Genomic DNA, 13,157 nt, shown 5'->3' on the forward strand with positions numbered 1-13,157 from the left:
GAGCTATGTAATTTGTTTTTTATTAGTTTCTAAAAACTCCTCCCGACATCCTTCTGACACATCCGATGTGACACCCAAAAAATTTTCGTTCCCAATCTAAACAGGCCCTAAGAGCATCTCCAAGAGACTAACTAAAATTATATTCTAAATTACAAGATTTAGCCATTGTGTAAAATAAAAAACTCACTCAAAGCATAGAGTTCCACAACAGGCTTTGTATAGGATAGCTAGTGAGGACGACATATTATATATGACAAGCAAAAGTTTAGGAATAACAAACTTGCTATTTTAGCAAACCAGATAGCATATCTGTTGGAGTTTAACTTTTAATATAAAAATGTAAAAATAGTCTGGGCAACATGAATAGCATATCTTTTGGAGTTCCTCTAAGTCCACGAGTGGAGCTTGATTCTTCACAAACCCGAGGCGATTTGATGTGTAAAGAAAATAGAGGGCATGAGTTGTGCAATTCAGGCCGAGCCTGATGGCCCAGAACATGTTGGGCCTTGTCGGTGGTGTCTGCTCTTTTCAGTTTGGCCATATAGTTTACATTGGGCCGGTTGTACACTTGTACTTGTGTTGTACTATAGGTACGTTCCACCGACTTGGTGACGAAGCAGCAGCTACAGATTTTGCAAGCGCGTCGCACGGTATGGTACAGGAACAGGGACAGGGAGGGAGTTGCCGTACGTACGCGTACGTCTTGGCAATGCCTTCCGCTGGATCACGCGTGTCGATGTGCTGCATGAGATGGAGTACGAAGCCAATGACACGTAGCAATATACGTATCCTAAGCCAAAACATGCTACGTTTAATATAATAATCAAATTCATATAAAATCATAATATATATGAATTATTAAATTTGATGTGAAATTGTAAATAATGTTTATAAATACTAAACTATGTGTATATAAATTTAACTAAGCATAAATATTTTGACTTAGGCTAAATATATGTTTCTTGGATGGAGGTACTACCTTGATCTAAATTTTTTTTGTTTTAGAATAAATTAAGACATGTGTAATGTGCGAAAATTACCATAAATATCTTTATTAATCAAGGGGGTGGGGGTTGTTCCATTTGAGTAGAACCATGGTAGCTGATGATTGGGCGAGACCGCGAGTAAGCTAGGGATCGAGAGTGTTTAAGCGAATCCTTGAATGCCAAGTTTCATTGATTGAATAACGTACTAGTAAGCATACACTGCTTCTATCCGGAAAGAATATATGTAATTTTGTTTCTAGACTTAGTCAAACTATCTAAATTTCACCAAGTTTTTTTAAAAAAAACTATCAATATGACACAAAATAGGTATACTATACGAAAATATATATATATATATATATATATATATATATATATATATATATATATATATATATATATATATATACCACGATGAATCTCTAATACTAGTATAATATTATTTATGTGGTATCGTAAATATAAATATTTTATATAAAATAATCAGATTCAACATAGACTTGGTACTATATTAAAATTTGAAGTACAACAGTAACACTTGCATTGCATTCCCTGTTGCTTGCCGGCGACCATTGCAACTGAACTGAATAATAAGGCTTTGTTTAGTTCACTCCGAAATCCAAAAAGTTTTCAAGATTCCCTGTCACATCGAATCTTGCGGCACATGCATGCATGAAACATTAAATATAGACAAAAACAAAAACTAATCACACAGTTTAACTGGAAATCACGAGATGAATCTTTTAAGCCTAGTTAGTCCATGATTGGATAATATTTGTCAAATTAAAACGAAAATGCTACACTACCGAAATCCGAAATTTTTTCGGAACTAAACAAGGCCTAAATAAGATGACGTTGGGATGAACACCACGCACTCTCGTGTCGTCGTGTCCACTGTCCATATGGCCAAGCCTGAAGCCATTATCCCCGCTTGCATTTGTTCATTGCTCTTGTCGCCAACCTGCCATTTACCATAACCAATGGAACATGCATGCTACTCGGCTGAATTTCTTTTCACTTTCACCCGGTCGTCCTTTTGTTTCGTGCAGGACGGCGAGGTCAGCGCATTGGTGCATATGATGCGATTGTTAGCTAGTCACCTCCCAAGAGATAAGAGGACGCCTAAATGGAACGCAAAGCTACCTATGTGCTTGAACAATTCGAGTTATTGTAAGTTAATTTCTTTTCAATTTTGATAAGATTTAATAAAAAATATTAAGATTTATGATACCAAATTAGTATTATTAGATACATCATAACATATGTTTTCATACAACTCATTTGATATCATTAATATCTATATACTTTTTTTTTGTAAATTTATCTAAATATATAAAAAAATTGACAAAATAATTGAGAATTGATTTATTCAAAGACAAAGATAATCTATTTGGATCTACTAGTGACAATAGCTAGCTAACTAATATAATTGTCAATAAGAGGTTGGTTAATATATAGATGGTTGAATAGTGTATATGAACCATTAGCATTCTCCACCAACTATATAATGAACTAATTTGAGTGTTGTTACTTTGTTTGACTACTCCATAAGTAATAGTTAGTTTGTTTCCTTTTTTTTACTTCCACAAAAGCTTTGCGTTGTCCGACTCAACTCGAGCTGAACAACCGTCCAACCATCTGCCTCGTCGATTTTTAGCAGGACTGTATTATTGTTTCTTCTCCATGACCTGGGGAGAGTTAGGATATGATGCCATGTCATTATCGATTCTCTCTTTTCTCGTGTTATCTATGCTCTTAGGGTGGATTTAAAACAAAGAAATATTGATGATGTCACTTAATGTTGAAAAACATGTTTATTGCTCTTTGTTTTCTCTTAGACCACAAAGGGGACATTTGACATGATTCTCATCTACTCCGGCTTCATGACTCCACCGACTTCTATTCTTCTATTTTTTACCTCAAAAATTAAAACGGCTCCACGCTACTGTGATGCATAGTACCGCTACAATGTTTACCAGAAGGAACCGCAACACCCTATATCTGTACCAAACAAGACCTAGAACCACTACAGTATTTACCACAAGGAGCAACCGAATCTGCCAATCATTCACAACAAATAAGCTAACAGTACTTTCTGCCATGACTTATCAGCCAAACGAACAACAAGCGACATCACCAAAATAGCTTAGATCCCTCTGCGCTCTACAATTCTACAAACACATCCACCTAGTATCAACCTGACCGTACTAGCTAGGCTCACTTTGGAACGTTAGATTTTTTTTTACGTTTCTTTCTATAAAATTAAAAATTGATTTCCGTAAATTTTCTGCATAAAATTTTATCCGAAATTCCTGGTTTCGAAGTTTACCGCTGCTGTGAATGAGTTTACACTAGCAGATTCTGTTGGAGCTTCCAACACCACCAACATGGAGTGGAGGCGAGCGTGGATCTCTCCTGTTCCGGCGTGTCATCCGGTTTTAAAATTTGGAAGCAAACGGCCTCGGAGTCTGGAGCCGGCGGGCGCTCCGTCCTCACGTGTGCTGCGTGACTTCCCCACCCAGGCCTTGTTTAGTTCATCTGAAAATCAAAAAGTTTTTAAGATTCTCTGTCACATCGAATCTTATGGCATATGCATAAAATATTAAATATAGACGAAGACAAAAACTAATTATACAGTTTAGCTGTAAATCATGAGACAAATCTTTTGATCCTAGTTAGTCCATGATTGAATAATATTTGTCACAAACAAACGAAAGTGCTACAGTACCGAAAAGTTAAACTAAACAAGGCCCCACTCCCCAACACCAAAAATAATTCCTCCATTTTTTGATATCTCTGCTCTGACAAGTGGCATCGTATCTCACCCTCTTTGGATGACCGGTTTTTATTGAAGGGCTTGAAATCAACAAATCCAAAACCAAAATGACATGGTCGTTTCTAGAGTTTGCAAACGCCAAGGGTGTGGGTGTGGTCCAACAGAGACCGACTGTCCCACTAGAAACGTTAGGTTAATTATTTAAACGGGTTTTGTTTCGGGGTCTTGAACAAGCTACGCCACTTCATTTCGAGATTCTTGTGCTTATGCACTTGCCCTGCTAACCCTTGACTCAGCGAGATTTTGAGGAATATTTTCCCACCGGCATGTCATGATTTTTTTTTTAAAAGATAATAAAGCATGCCACAAATGATTTGGCAAAAACACACACACACATGAAAACACAGGTTTGCCTTGATGACCCAAACATTGGGGCGTCAATTCAAATCACACAGCAAAAAGATATGGTAACAATTTTGGGACAAAAAGGGCATTCGAATGTAGCTTTTCTCAGTGCCCAAAGCGTGGAGGTGTCAATTCAAACGTAACGAATGGTAGCAATGGTGCAAGTAGAGACAAATGGCATGCATGTTATTGACTTGTTTGGCCTCGTCTTTTGGCGGTGGTGGTGCTATGTGGCACTTGGCGAGAAGTGTTCTGGAGAGGTGGTGGTTGTGGTTGTGCATTGTTCTTCTTGTATTTTTGCTACCAGTGTTACGGAGGTGTTCTTTATCAGTGGTGTAGTGGTGTTGCGCGGCACTATGTCCCGGTCCAACTGGCCGTGATTTGTATCTGTCATTGCTTTCGTTGTTGTTGTTGTTACTACTGATCCTTTGTGTTGTTGTACTATCCGGTCTGGATTTATCATTCTTTTTTATATTAATTTACAGGTCTCTTGTCTTGTTCGTTTTAAGAAAAGTAAATAACCATCAGACAAGTGGCAATCCTTGTACTGAAATAACTCAATATTAATGCCTTCGTTTCAAAAACATGGAACACCATGTAATCCATGCTTGAAAATCCTCTTTAATTTATTGACCCATACTCCTACATGACTTGAGGATAGTAAATCAATACGTCATTAATAAACTACAAAGTAACTCAACGTTAATTTTTACCTTCCCAGAAAACGCAGTATTAATTACCTTCCTAGAAAACAGCTACTACTCCTAGTAGTATATAAGATGAGCACTCGCTCTGGTTTTTTATTCGTGGTGTGAGGAGTATAACGAAGGGAGGCCACAGGAGCGGGCGCACAGGGTCCTCGGCCACAGAAGATTCGGCGAACGCATTCAAAATCCAGCCCCCCTCCGAGTCCAGTCCGATCGCCCCTCTTCGACGATTCCAAAAACGTCGAGCCGATCCACCCGCCCGCACCTCGCCGCCGCCGCCGCCGCCCTCCGAATCCAAAGGAAGCAGCAAGCCCAGCATCAGCAACAACCCCACCCCCGAATCTCGCAACGATCACCACCACCACCGGACCTTCCTTGTTCACCTTCGCCCCCACCCTTGCCCGCACGCCGGCCGTCCAGCTGCCAAACCTTCCCCTTCTCGCCCCGCCACCTCCCCTTCTTTGTCCTTCCCTTCCCTCGCCTCTCCGATAAGCAACCGGACCGCGCCAGAATCCTCCGCCATACGCCCCCACGCCATGGTGCAAAGGAAGCCGGCGCGTAAGAAGCCCAAGGACCCCGACGCCGTGCCGGCTAGGGGCGGTGGCCCTGGCCCGGGAAGCAGGGGTGGTGCTGGCGGTAGCGGCATGGCCCCAGCGCCGCTCCCCAACTACATGAGGGCGACGAGCTGCTCCGGCGCCAAGGCTGGCGCCTCCGGGGCCCCCGCCGCGCCACAGTCGGGGAGAGCGAAGGTGGTGCTGACGGCTGCGGCGGCGGCCGTGCCGCGCGCGGGCAGGGCGACGTGCTCCTCTGCCATGAAGGGGCCCGGGGCTGACGGGCTGGCGCACGCGTGCCCGTACGCGTACTGCTCCTTCAAGGGCCATGCCCACGCGCCGCCTCTGGGCACCTTCGTGGCGGAGCGGAGGCGGCTCATCAAGACGCAGCAGAGCATGAAGCTCAAGGGCGCCTCACCGTTCCGCAGGCCCGGCGGCGGCGGCGGCTACTTCGTCGAGATACGCGCCGGGTCCGCCGCGCCGACGGTGACCTCGGATGTGAGTTGCAGCGATCTCTCCTCGGAGGAGGTGGGCGCGGTGGTGGGGCAGGCGGAGTACGTCGTGTTCGGTCGCCTGGGCTGCGGTGGCGACGCGGAGGACGCGCCGGAGGGTTTGGAAGCTGCTTCCGTGGACGGTTCTTGCGCGTCCAGTGACGTGATCTCGGTTGCTTCGGTTGAGCTGTCTTGGATGACCAAGCATCTTGGCCGTAAGGCGGAGGAGGAGACCTCGACGGAGGTGGATCATGAAACCGAGGACTTCGGTGGCTGCAAGTCTGACATCTCCGAGGATCTGGGTGCTAAACATGGAGGAAACCTCCCTGAAGGTGAAGTTTCTTGCATTGTTTCCTCCAATCCTACCGCTCGTGCTCATGTTGGAATCGAGAAGCAATTGCTGATGCATTATGAACAATATATGGCAATTCTGCAGGTGGCGTCGGCGATGCTTCAAAGGAATCGTCAGTCGATAGCATTTCCAGCTCGCTCAGTGGGATAAGCTTTGAAGATGTTAGCTCTGCTCGTGCCTATGCAGCATCCTCTCAGAAAAAGAACAGGTCGAGCATTGCCAGGAGGAGGAGAACATCCCAAGAGGGTGTCAAGCAAATGCGTCCTTTCAAACCCAAGCCTCCGAACTTCCTTCCGGCAGAAACCGGTCCAGAGGCAGAGAAGGTTGATCTCAAACATCAGGAGGTTGATGATCGGAGGGCCGCTGAGGAGTGGATGGTTGATTACGCTATTCGGAAGGAAGTGAAGAAGTTGGCTCGTGCTCAGAAGAGAAAAGTTGAGATGCTTGTTCAGGCCTTTGAATCTGTTCTTCCCACGGTTGCAAATGAGAAGAAGCAACCCGAGCAACAGGATAATGGTGACAAGAGTTCATTCACTCTTACATGGCCTTCGCAAGCATGTAGCTGATAGATAGCCTTTTAGAGGTAAGGAACAGCATCGAGGAGTCCCCTGTTAATAGACTCTCCTTTGGTACAAGATTGTTGATTGAAATTTGACGCTGTTTTTATCTGTCTTGCAGCTTGTGGTCGTCTGGAACTAATCATGATCTGAACTTCTGAAGATTCTAATTCAGCAGTCGCTTCAATTTAGTGCCAGAGGATTGCTTACTGCCATTGTTTTCTTATCTGATTCATAGTTGAGCTACTAGGAGCTCGCTGAGTTGGGTTAGTGGAGGGCCTAGACATGTACATATGTCTCGTGTGCTCAGTTAGTGATGAGAAACGAGTGTAGGAGACTAGCACACTGGCAAGAATGTTGAGATGTGTTCTTTTAGACAGAGATTAATAAAGCTCTTATTAACTGAATTTCTTTACCGGTTCAGATGTTGGCCATATAATAACTTCAATTTCTTTGTCCTGATTCATGTGAATACTCCATTAGTTTTCTTGTTGGCATATTGTATAACTCATTTTGTCGTGCCTGATCGCCAATATTTCAGTGATACTGAACTGAACAGCTGCAGTCCAATTTGACCCCAAGTGTTGCTTTCTCAATATCTGAATATTTCCGGTGCTTTATGATCGTTATTAAGGTACTATATAGGACATAATAAAGATAATCTATGAAGCTAATTGTTTACTGTTAACACCCTATAACAACCCTGCTCTGGTCCTGTAGACCATCACAGATTGGTGTGTAAGCAATCTGCTTGTGCTGATGCAAACAGATGGGCCAAACCTGGCACGGCCTGCAAACCAAAATAGTTGTACTGTTGTTCTTTGGTGAACATTCCGAACAGGCTTCCCTGACGAGTTTAAACACATCTTGGAAACTCTGATGAATTCAAGGGCATGTCAGCAAATTCGTATGTCTGGTGTGTGTGTGTGTGTGTGTAGATCAGGAGGAGCTAATCGATAGAGCAGATAAGATGTTTATCACCCAGAATGAATGACATTGATGAATAAACATAACCAAAAGTGCTTCCAATGGATAAAAGTAAATCAAGCGTTGGGGAATACAAGTCTGGAGATGAAACGCAACTACTCCTACACAAGTAGGCCGTGAAAACTTCAGGTAGATGAAACGTTTCAATTCAGGCAAACTTGAATATATTCAGGCAAAACACTAGTCACAACGGATACAAGGTTTGATGCTCCCACCAACCACAACGAACTGAAAACACTTGTGCTACTATATTGTCGGTCGTTGCATTTCATACTTTGAACAGCAGTTGCGTTATCATGCAAGCTTGCATCCTATCATTAACACTAGTGCTTGTAGTACTGTTACGTGGCACCAGTACTCAAAACACAACTACACAGGCAGGCCGTGGCAACTTCAGGCATCGCTGAAACGTTTCAATTCAGCAAACTCGATTATATTTTTGGTAAAGGAAAATTCAGTTCAGCATAGACGCCGCTACAGTATGAACCAAAATTCAGATAAGGAGGAACCTATCAATAGAGCAGAATGGACGGCACTGATGAATAAACATAACCAGAAGTACTGAAAACACAAGTCTTGCAACGGATACAAGGTTTGATGCTCCACCAACCATAACGAACTCCTAGAGCTGACACTCATCTTGCTGATCCAACCACCGATCCGTTGTGAACTTGAAGTAGAAGCAGGCCACCGCTGACATGCCATGCTATCAAACGACCATGGACCATTCTGAATGTCAGCTTAAGACGTTACAATAGGCTATGGCAACTTCTGGTGTAGATGGGGGATTTCAACTCATCAAAAACCGGCAGAGTATATTTTGGTAGAGTAAAATTCAGTTCAGCATAAACGCCGTTACATTAGGACACGGCAATTTCAGCAGGAGATACTATGCAAAAACTACTTTTCCTCACGTCAGTGCAGTGTGTACCTTTTTTTTCTTTTTTTTTGGCGTGTGTACTTAGTAATATAGCTTTTTGCGCATAAAGATGAGAACTATAGTATATATATCTGATATCTCACAGAAAGACCGGCAGGTAACGAGAACTATAGTATATATACTCGTAGAGTGATGGGCATCTGCTTCCTTGACATTGCAGCCATACCACATTGGTAACTTAGTTAAACCATGAGAGATTCTAAGAAATTACCAGGATGCTTCGAGCCTGAGGCTCGTATAAAGATTTCTTTACGCGGAGGGTTATCACAGAAACTATACTTCCACAGGAAGATTATTGTTCAGGAAGATGAAAAAAATTCAGGGAGAAAAACATTACTATTGTTTAAGAACTGCAAATTTATAGGAGTAACAGTTACAATTCTAGTTACAGGTTACAGCAGCAAAAGGGAAATATGGAATAACAGGATCCACGGTTACATTCTAGGTCTCAGAGGTTTGAGCCTTTTGAGTATCAGCTCCTTTCAAAATAAATTTCCCGGATCACATTCACCTAGTATAGCCCAGTTTCATCCGTATATGTTCAGTAATCTAGGAATTCAACGCGATTCTGCCAGAATTGGAAAATCCGTAATGGTAGAAATTCCTGGCCACCCTGTTCATGAATCTCATGCCAACTCTTCACTTACCTTAATATCTGAGCATTCGTGCAACAACAACACAAGATCCTTTGATAGGCTTTCCATCCTATTTGATTCTGTAGCTCCATTTGAGGTTGACGTTACATGTGATCCTGATCCCTCTGAAGGACGATTACTTTGGCAAAGACTCTCATGGAACATCTGAAGAGCATCATCAGCTGATATTTCGTGCACGGAGTTGTGCAGATCCTGTAATTTCCCTCTATGCTGAACATCCGGCACCAGTTTTTCTTTCAAGCTGTCAGGAAGGCTAGCTAGTGCACTGCTTGGAAGACGAGACAAATAGAAAAATTAGAATCAGAGGGAACGCTAGAAGAGAATGGTAATACCAGGAAACTATTCTCGGAAGGATATGCACCTAGCAACCCCGCGAACAAGACCCCACTTGTAGCCAACGTTTACAGATTGCCTGAACCCAACATTGAAGCCTTCCTGAGCAGAGTCCTTCTGCCCTTCTGTTATACCATCCCGATAGCCCATCTAGAGTGAAACCAAAAGCAAAAGATTTTAAACATTTCTGCGATCAGCGAAAACCGCAGAAGAGTAGTTAGCATTAACAACTGCGTTCCAGATAAACTCTAGGGTAACTAATACCTTCTGAAACTGGTTCTGCCTGTGGATCCATTCTCTGTCTAAGGTATTTGCATGCCGAGGAGAATCTGAAACATCTTCCCATACATCATCGAGCTCGGCAGCAGCAACATCACCACCATTAGCTGAGACAGAGTTGTGTATAGTAAACTATTTGCAACACGAGATAGTACTACTGCTAGTACTAATTATCCAAACAAACCATGGTACGAATTGACTCTCAGGCCCTAGTACAAGATCAACAGCGCCCGGAGTTGCCTCCTTGTGAGTTGTGAGGGATACGCACCATGCTGGGGGACTTCAGCCTCGATTGATGAAGGCGCTGCTTCTACGCTCAGCTCCCCCATGGAGGAGGTGACGCCATCCGCATCCCCACGGCTGGCCATTCAGAAAATCCAACCTGCAGCCGGAGCAACGTCTAATGCGAGACTACGAGGTTCGAAATGGAAGGAAGGCAAAACAGAAGCTAAACAAGTGAAGTTCGGGAGCTTGAGCGGAGTTTGATTACCTAAAACGGACGCCCCGGACAGTGGCGACGTAGCCACCTAGGGTATGGCGAGGAGCAGGACGGGGAATCTGGAGTCTCTGGGCAGCTTGAGGTGGACGACGTGTACCGGCGGACGACCGAGGGCGCTGGAGGACGTAGTGGGCGACGCCGCCGAGAGGGGCCGCGGGCGCTCGGTTCGCCGCCGCCGTGCTCCAGCCGCGACTCCCGACTCGCGGATGCGGAGGGGTGGAGGCCGAGCCCTTGAGCACGGCTGCACGGGCAGGTTTGGGCTAGTGTTTTGGGCCTATATTGACTACCCTTTGGGCCAGCCGACCCACTCCGGCCCGACATCACAACGCAGTCATGGCGTTCCTGGACCTCGAGGTGGCCACGCGACGGTTGCCAAATGCCAATTGTCTGTCTCTAGCATAAAATCCTTGCCTCCTCGTTCTTTACAAACCACAAGAATAACAGTTTGTGTTTTTTAATGTACATTTCACATGTGAATGCAGAGATCAGATTATTTTTCCTTTATATCTGAAAAAGGTGTCAAGTGCTCTACCGCGTTTGGTAAGCAGTACAAATCAACAAGGAAACATGACTGGAAAGATAGGGAAAAAAATACTAGGGGAGATTCGACAAATGAGGTGAGGGAGGCGTGACTGAAATCAGCAGGTGAGCAGCAGTCATGCAGAGATGGAAAGTATTATCATGTCTCAAATTTTCCTTTACAACGTTGTATGGAGTTGTCAGTTGTATATGCTACCTATTCACATCTGCATTTACATGGCATCATGCGTACAAATTCAAATGGTTAATCAGAGGATTGGGTATTCAGATGATGCTTATGCGTTGAATCTCACTAATTCTGCTTTTTGTTTGGATACTCCCTTGGTCCAAAGATGGTTGATCCAATCCTCACATTCGTGCTGCCCATCTCTATCTGCATAGAGTTAACAGTAGTTAATGGATGTCCAAAGAGTCCTATAGAGTCTAAAAACCGAAATTCTGTGAACTCTAAAAAAAAACCAAAATTCTGTGGTATTGCTTTAATGTTCCTATGCAAACAATGAATGGTTATATTACAAACCGCTTGCTCAAAGTCACCAGACATTCCCATGGAGAGTTCAAACTGTTCTGTTGGTATGTCAAGGGCCTTGCAAACTTCAAGCTTACAATTTACCAATGCCTGTATTCAAAGCACTCAAAACAACAGCTTATGAAAGCCAAGACAAAATGGTCGTAGTTGTTTGTGATGGAGTAAGACTGGATAAGCACCTTAAAATTTTCTGGTGTTGAAGAGTAGTCTTTCATTCCTATTGTCATCAGACCTGAAAATATTAGGTGTGGGCATGCTAGTTTCACATGCTTAGCAAGGTCGACACATTTGGAGGGATCAATTCCGGATTTAGCTAAACAAAATAAAATGTTCAGTCCATGAATACGCTGTTGCGAGGTAAGCTAATTATATGAAAGATGAATGTGAACATTGCAGAATGATAATGATTTGAAATTGGTCATAAGTTCACTTGTACGTTAAGGTATGCTTCTGAAGTAATAAACTGACTTCTGATATAGCAAAATTAATTGCAAAATGAATCAGATCAAGGCAAATGAGGAAACAAATAGCACAAGTGCTTTATCTGGGTAAATTAATCAAAAAATAAGAGTTCTGATTTATCAATATTGATTCTGCACTTACATTCTTCTCCACTAGTGTTCACTTGAACCAGAACTTTCAAAGGCTCTCTTCCCAAACTGTTGACAGCTCGATCTAGGTGGTTAGCAATCTGAAAAATGTGGATTCTGTGTGTTAATAAAGAAATCCACAATCGCAGGTAACAGGTACAAGAACCTGATCGACTGCTTACCTTTTCATTATCTACACCCTCAACCATATCAAGATTTGGAACAGCAGCTGAGAAAAAAAGGTGACGCAAGTGGCAAGCACTAAATAATAATCATCATAACATTGAGAACTTCAGTTTCTAACTACTTGTGAACAAACCAGCTTTTTCTTCTTGAAGGACGTCTATAACTTTGTTGATGCTGGCTAACTTATTCTTTAATCGTGCATACAATTGAAACATATAAGCATACCTAACAGCGGTTTCACTTTGTTGCTCTGCAGGTGCCCGATAAAGTGCCACCGGACATCTTCCGGAAGCTGCAAACACGGTAAGATCAAGCAAGTCATTTCACTCCATTTCCACGCGATGGGTGCTCTGCAAGTGCGAAGTTACAGAGCAAACGACGCAATCGAGCTGGAGACAAAGATCAGGACCTGGGGAGCCTTGGTGACGAACTCCTGCACGTAGTTCTCGCCGAAGCAGCGGTGGCCCGCGTCGTAGAGCTGCTGCAGCATCGAAACGGGCTTGGTCTTCCCCACCGCCACCACCCGGACCGCCTCCGCGGCGCGCCCCGACCGCTCCGCCGCCATCCCCGCCCGCGCCAGCACGGCTCGCAGCGCCGCCGCGGCCGACACGGCCGCCCCCTCCGCCGCAGGCGCTGCCATCGCCCCACCAGCCGCCACCAACCTCTCCTTTCTCCTCCTGTCTTGTGATGCTGGTGTTTGTCGCCTCGAGCTCGGCGTGTCGCCTTCCCCGCCTCATCACAAGATGAAACGGGCCGATCCGGGCCGGGTAGCCCAGAGCACAAGGGGAGGGCC

General features: G+C 44.1%; 3 protein-coding genes across 4 annotated transcripts; 1 reads left to right on the forward strand and 2 right to left on the reverse strand.

Moving 5' to 3' along the window:
• On the forward strand, window positions 4,980-7,285 carry LOC8062327. The gene is made up of 3 exons (XM_002456888.2): window positions 4,980-6,248; window positions 6,353-6,851; window positions 6,947-7,285. Exons 1-2 carry the CDS (start codon window positions 5,411-5,413, stop codon window positions 6,832-6,834), a joined length of 1,320 nt encoding a protein of 439 aa, XP_002456933.1. The 5' UTR covers window positions 4,980-5,410; the 3' UTR covers window positions 6,835-6,851; window positions 6,947-7,285.
• Window positions 9,070-10,759, reverse strand: LOC8077356. Its single transcript, XM_002459059.2, has 5 exons — window positions 10,511-10,759; window positions 10,289-10,402; window positions 10,006-10,127; window positions 9,770-9,891; window positions 9,070-9,673 (listed from the first exon to the last, which is right to left on the reverse strand). The coding sequence occupies exons 2-5, from the start codon at window positions 10,386-10,388 to the stop codon at window positions 9,379-9,381; spliced, it is 639 nt and encodes a 212-aa protein (XP_002459104.1). The 5' UTR covers window positions 10,389-10,402; window positions 10,511-10,759; the 3' UTR covers window positions 9,070-9,378.
• LOC8062328 (proline synthase co-transcribed bacterial homolog protein) lies at window positions 11,138-13,082 on the reverse strand. 2 transcript variants are annotated; one of them, XM_021455404.1, is made up of 7 exons: window positions 12,774-13,082; window positions 12,590-12,656; window positions 12,361-12,407; window positions 12,192-12,279; window positions 11,768-11,820; window positions 11,580-11,678; window positions 11,138-11,432 (listed from the first exon to the last, which is right to left on the reverse strand). In XM_021455404.1, the coding sequence occupies exons 1-7, from the start codon at window positions 13,002-13,004 to the stop codon at window positions 11,352-11,354; spliced, it is 666 nt and encodes a 221-aa protein (XP_021311079.1). In that variant the 5' UTR covers window positions 13,005-13,082; the 3' UTR covers window positions 11,138-11,351. The 2 variants fall into 2 exon arrangements, with proteins under 2 accessions (XP_021311079.1, XP_002459105.1); XM_002459060.2 differs by having other exon boundaries at window positions 11,768-11,901; window positions 12,774-13,079.

This window comes from Sorghum bicolor, chromosome 3 (assembly GCF_000003195.3).
Source record: "Sorghum bicolor cultivar BTx623 chromosome 3, Sorghum_bicolor_NCBIv3, whole genome shotgun sequence".
Classification (NCBI taxonomy): domain Eukaryota; kingdom Viridiplantae; phylum Streptophyta; class Magnoliopsida; order Poales; family Poaceae; genus Sorghum; species Sorghum bicolor.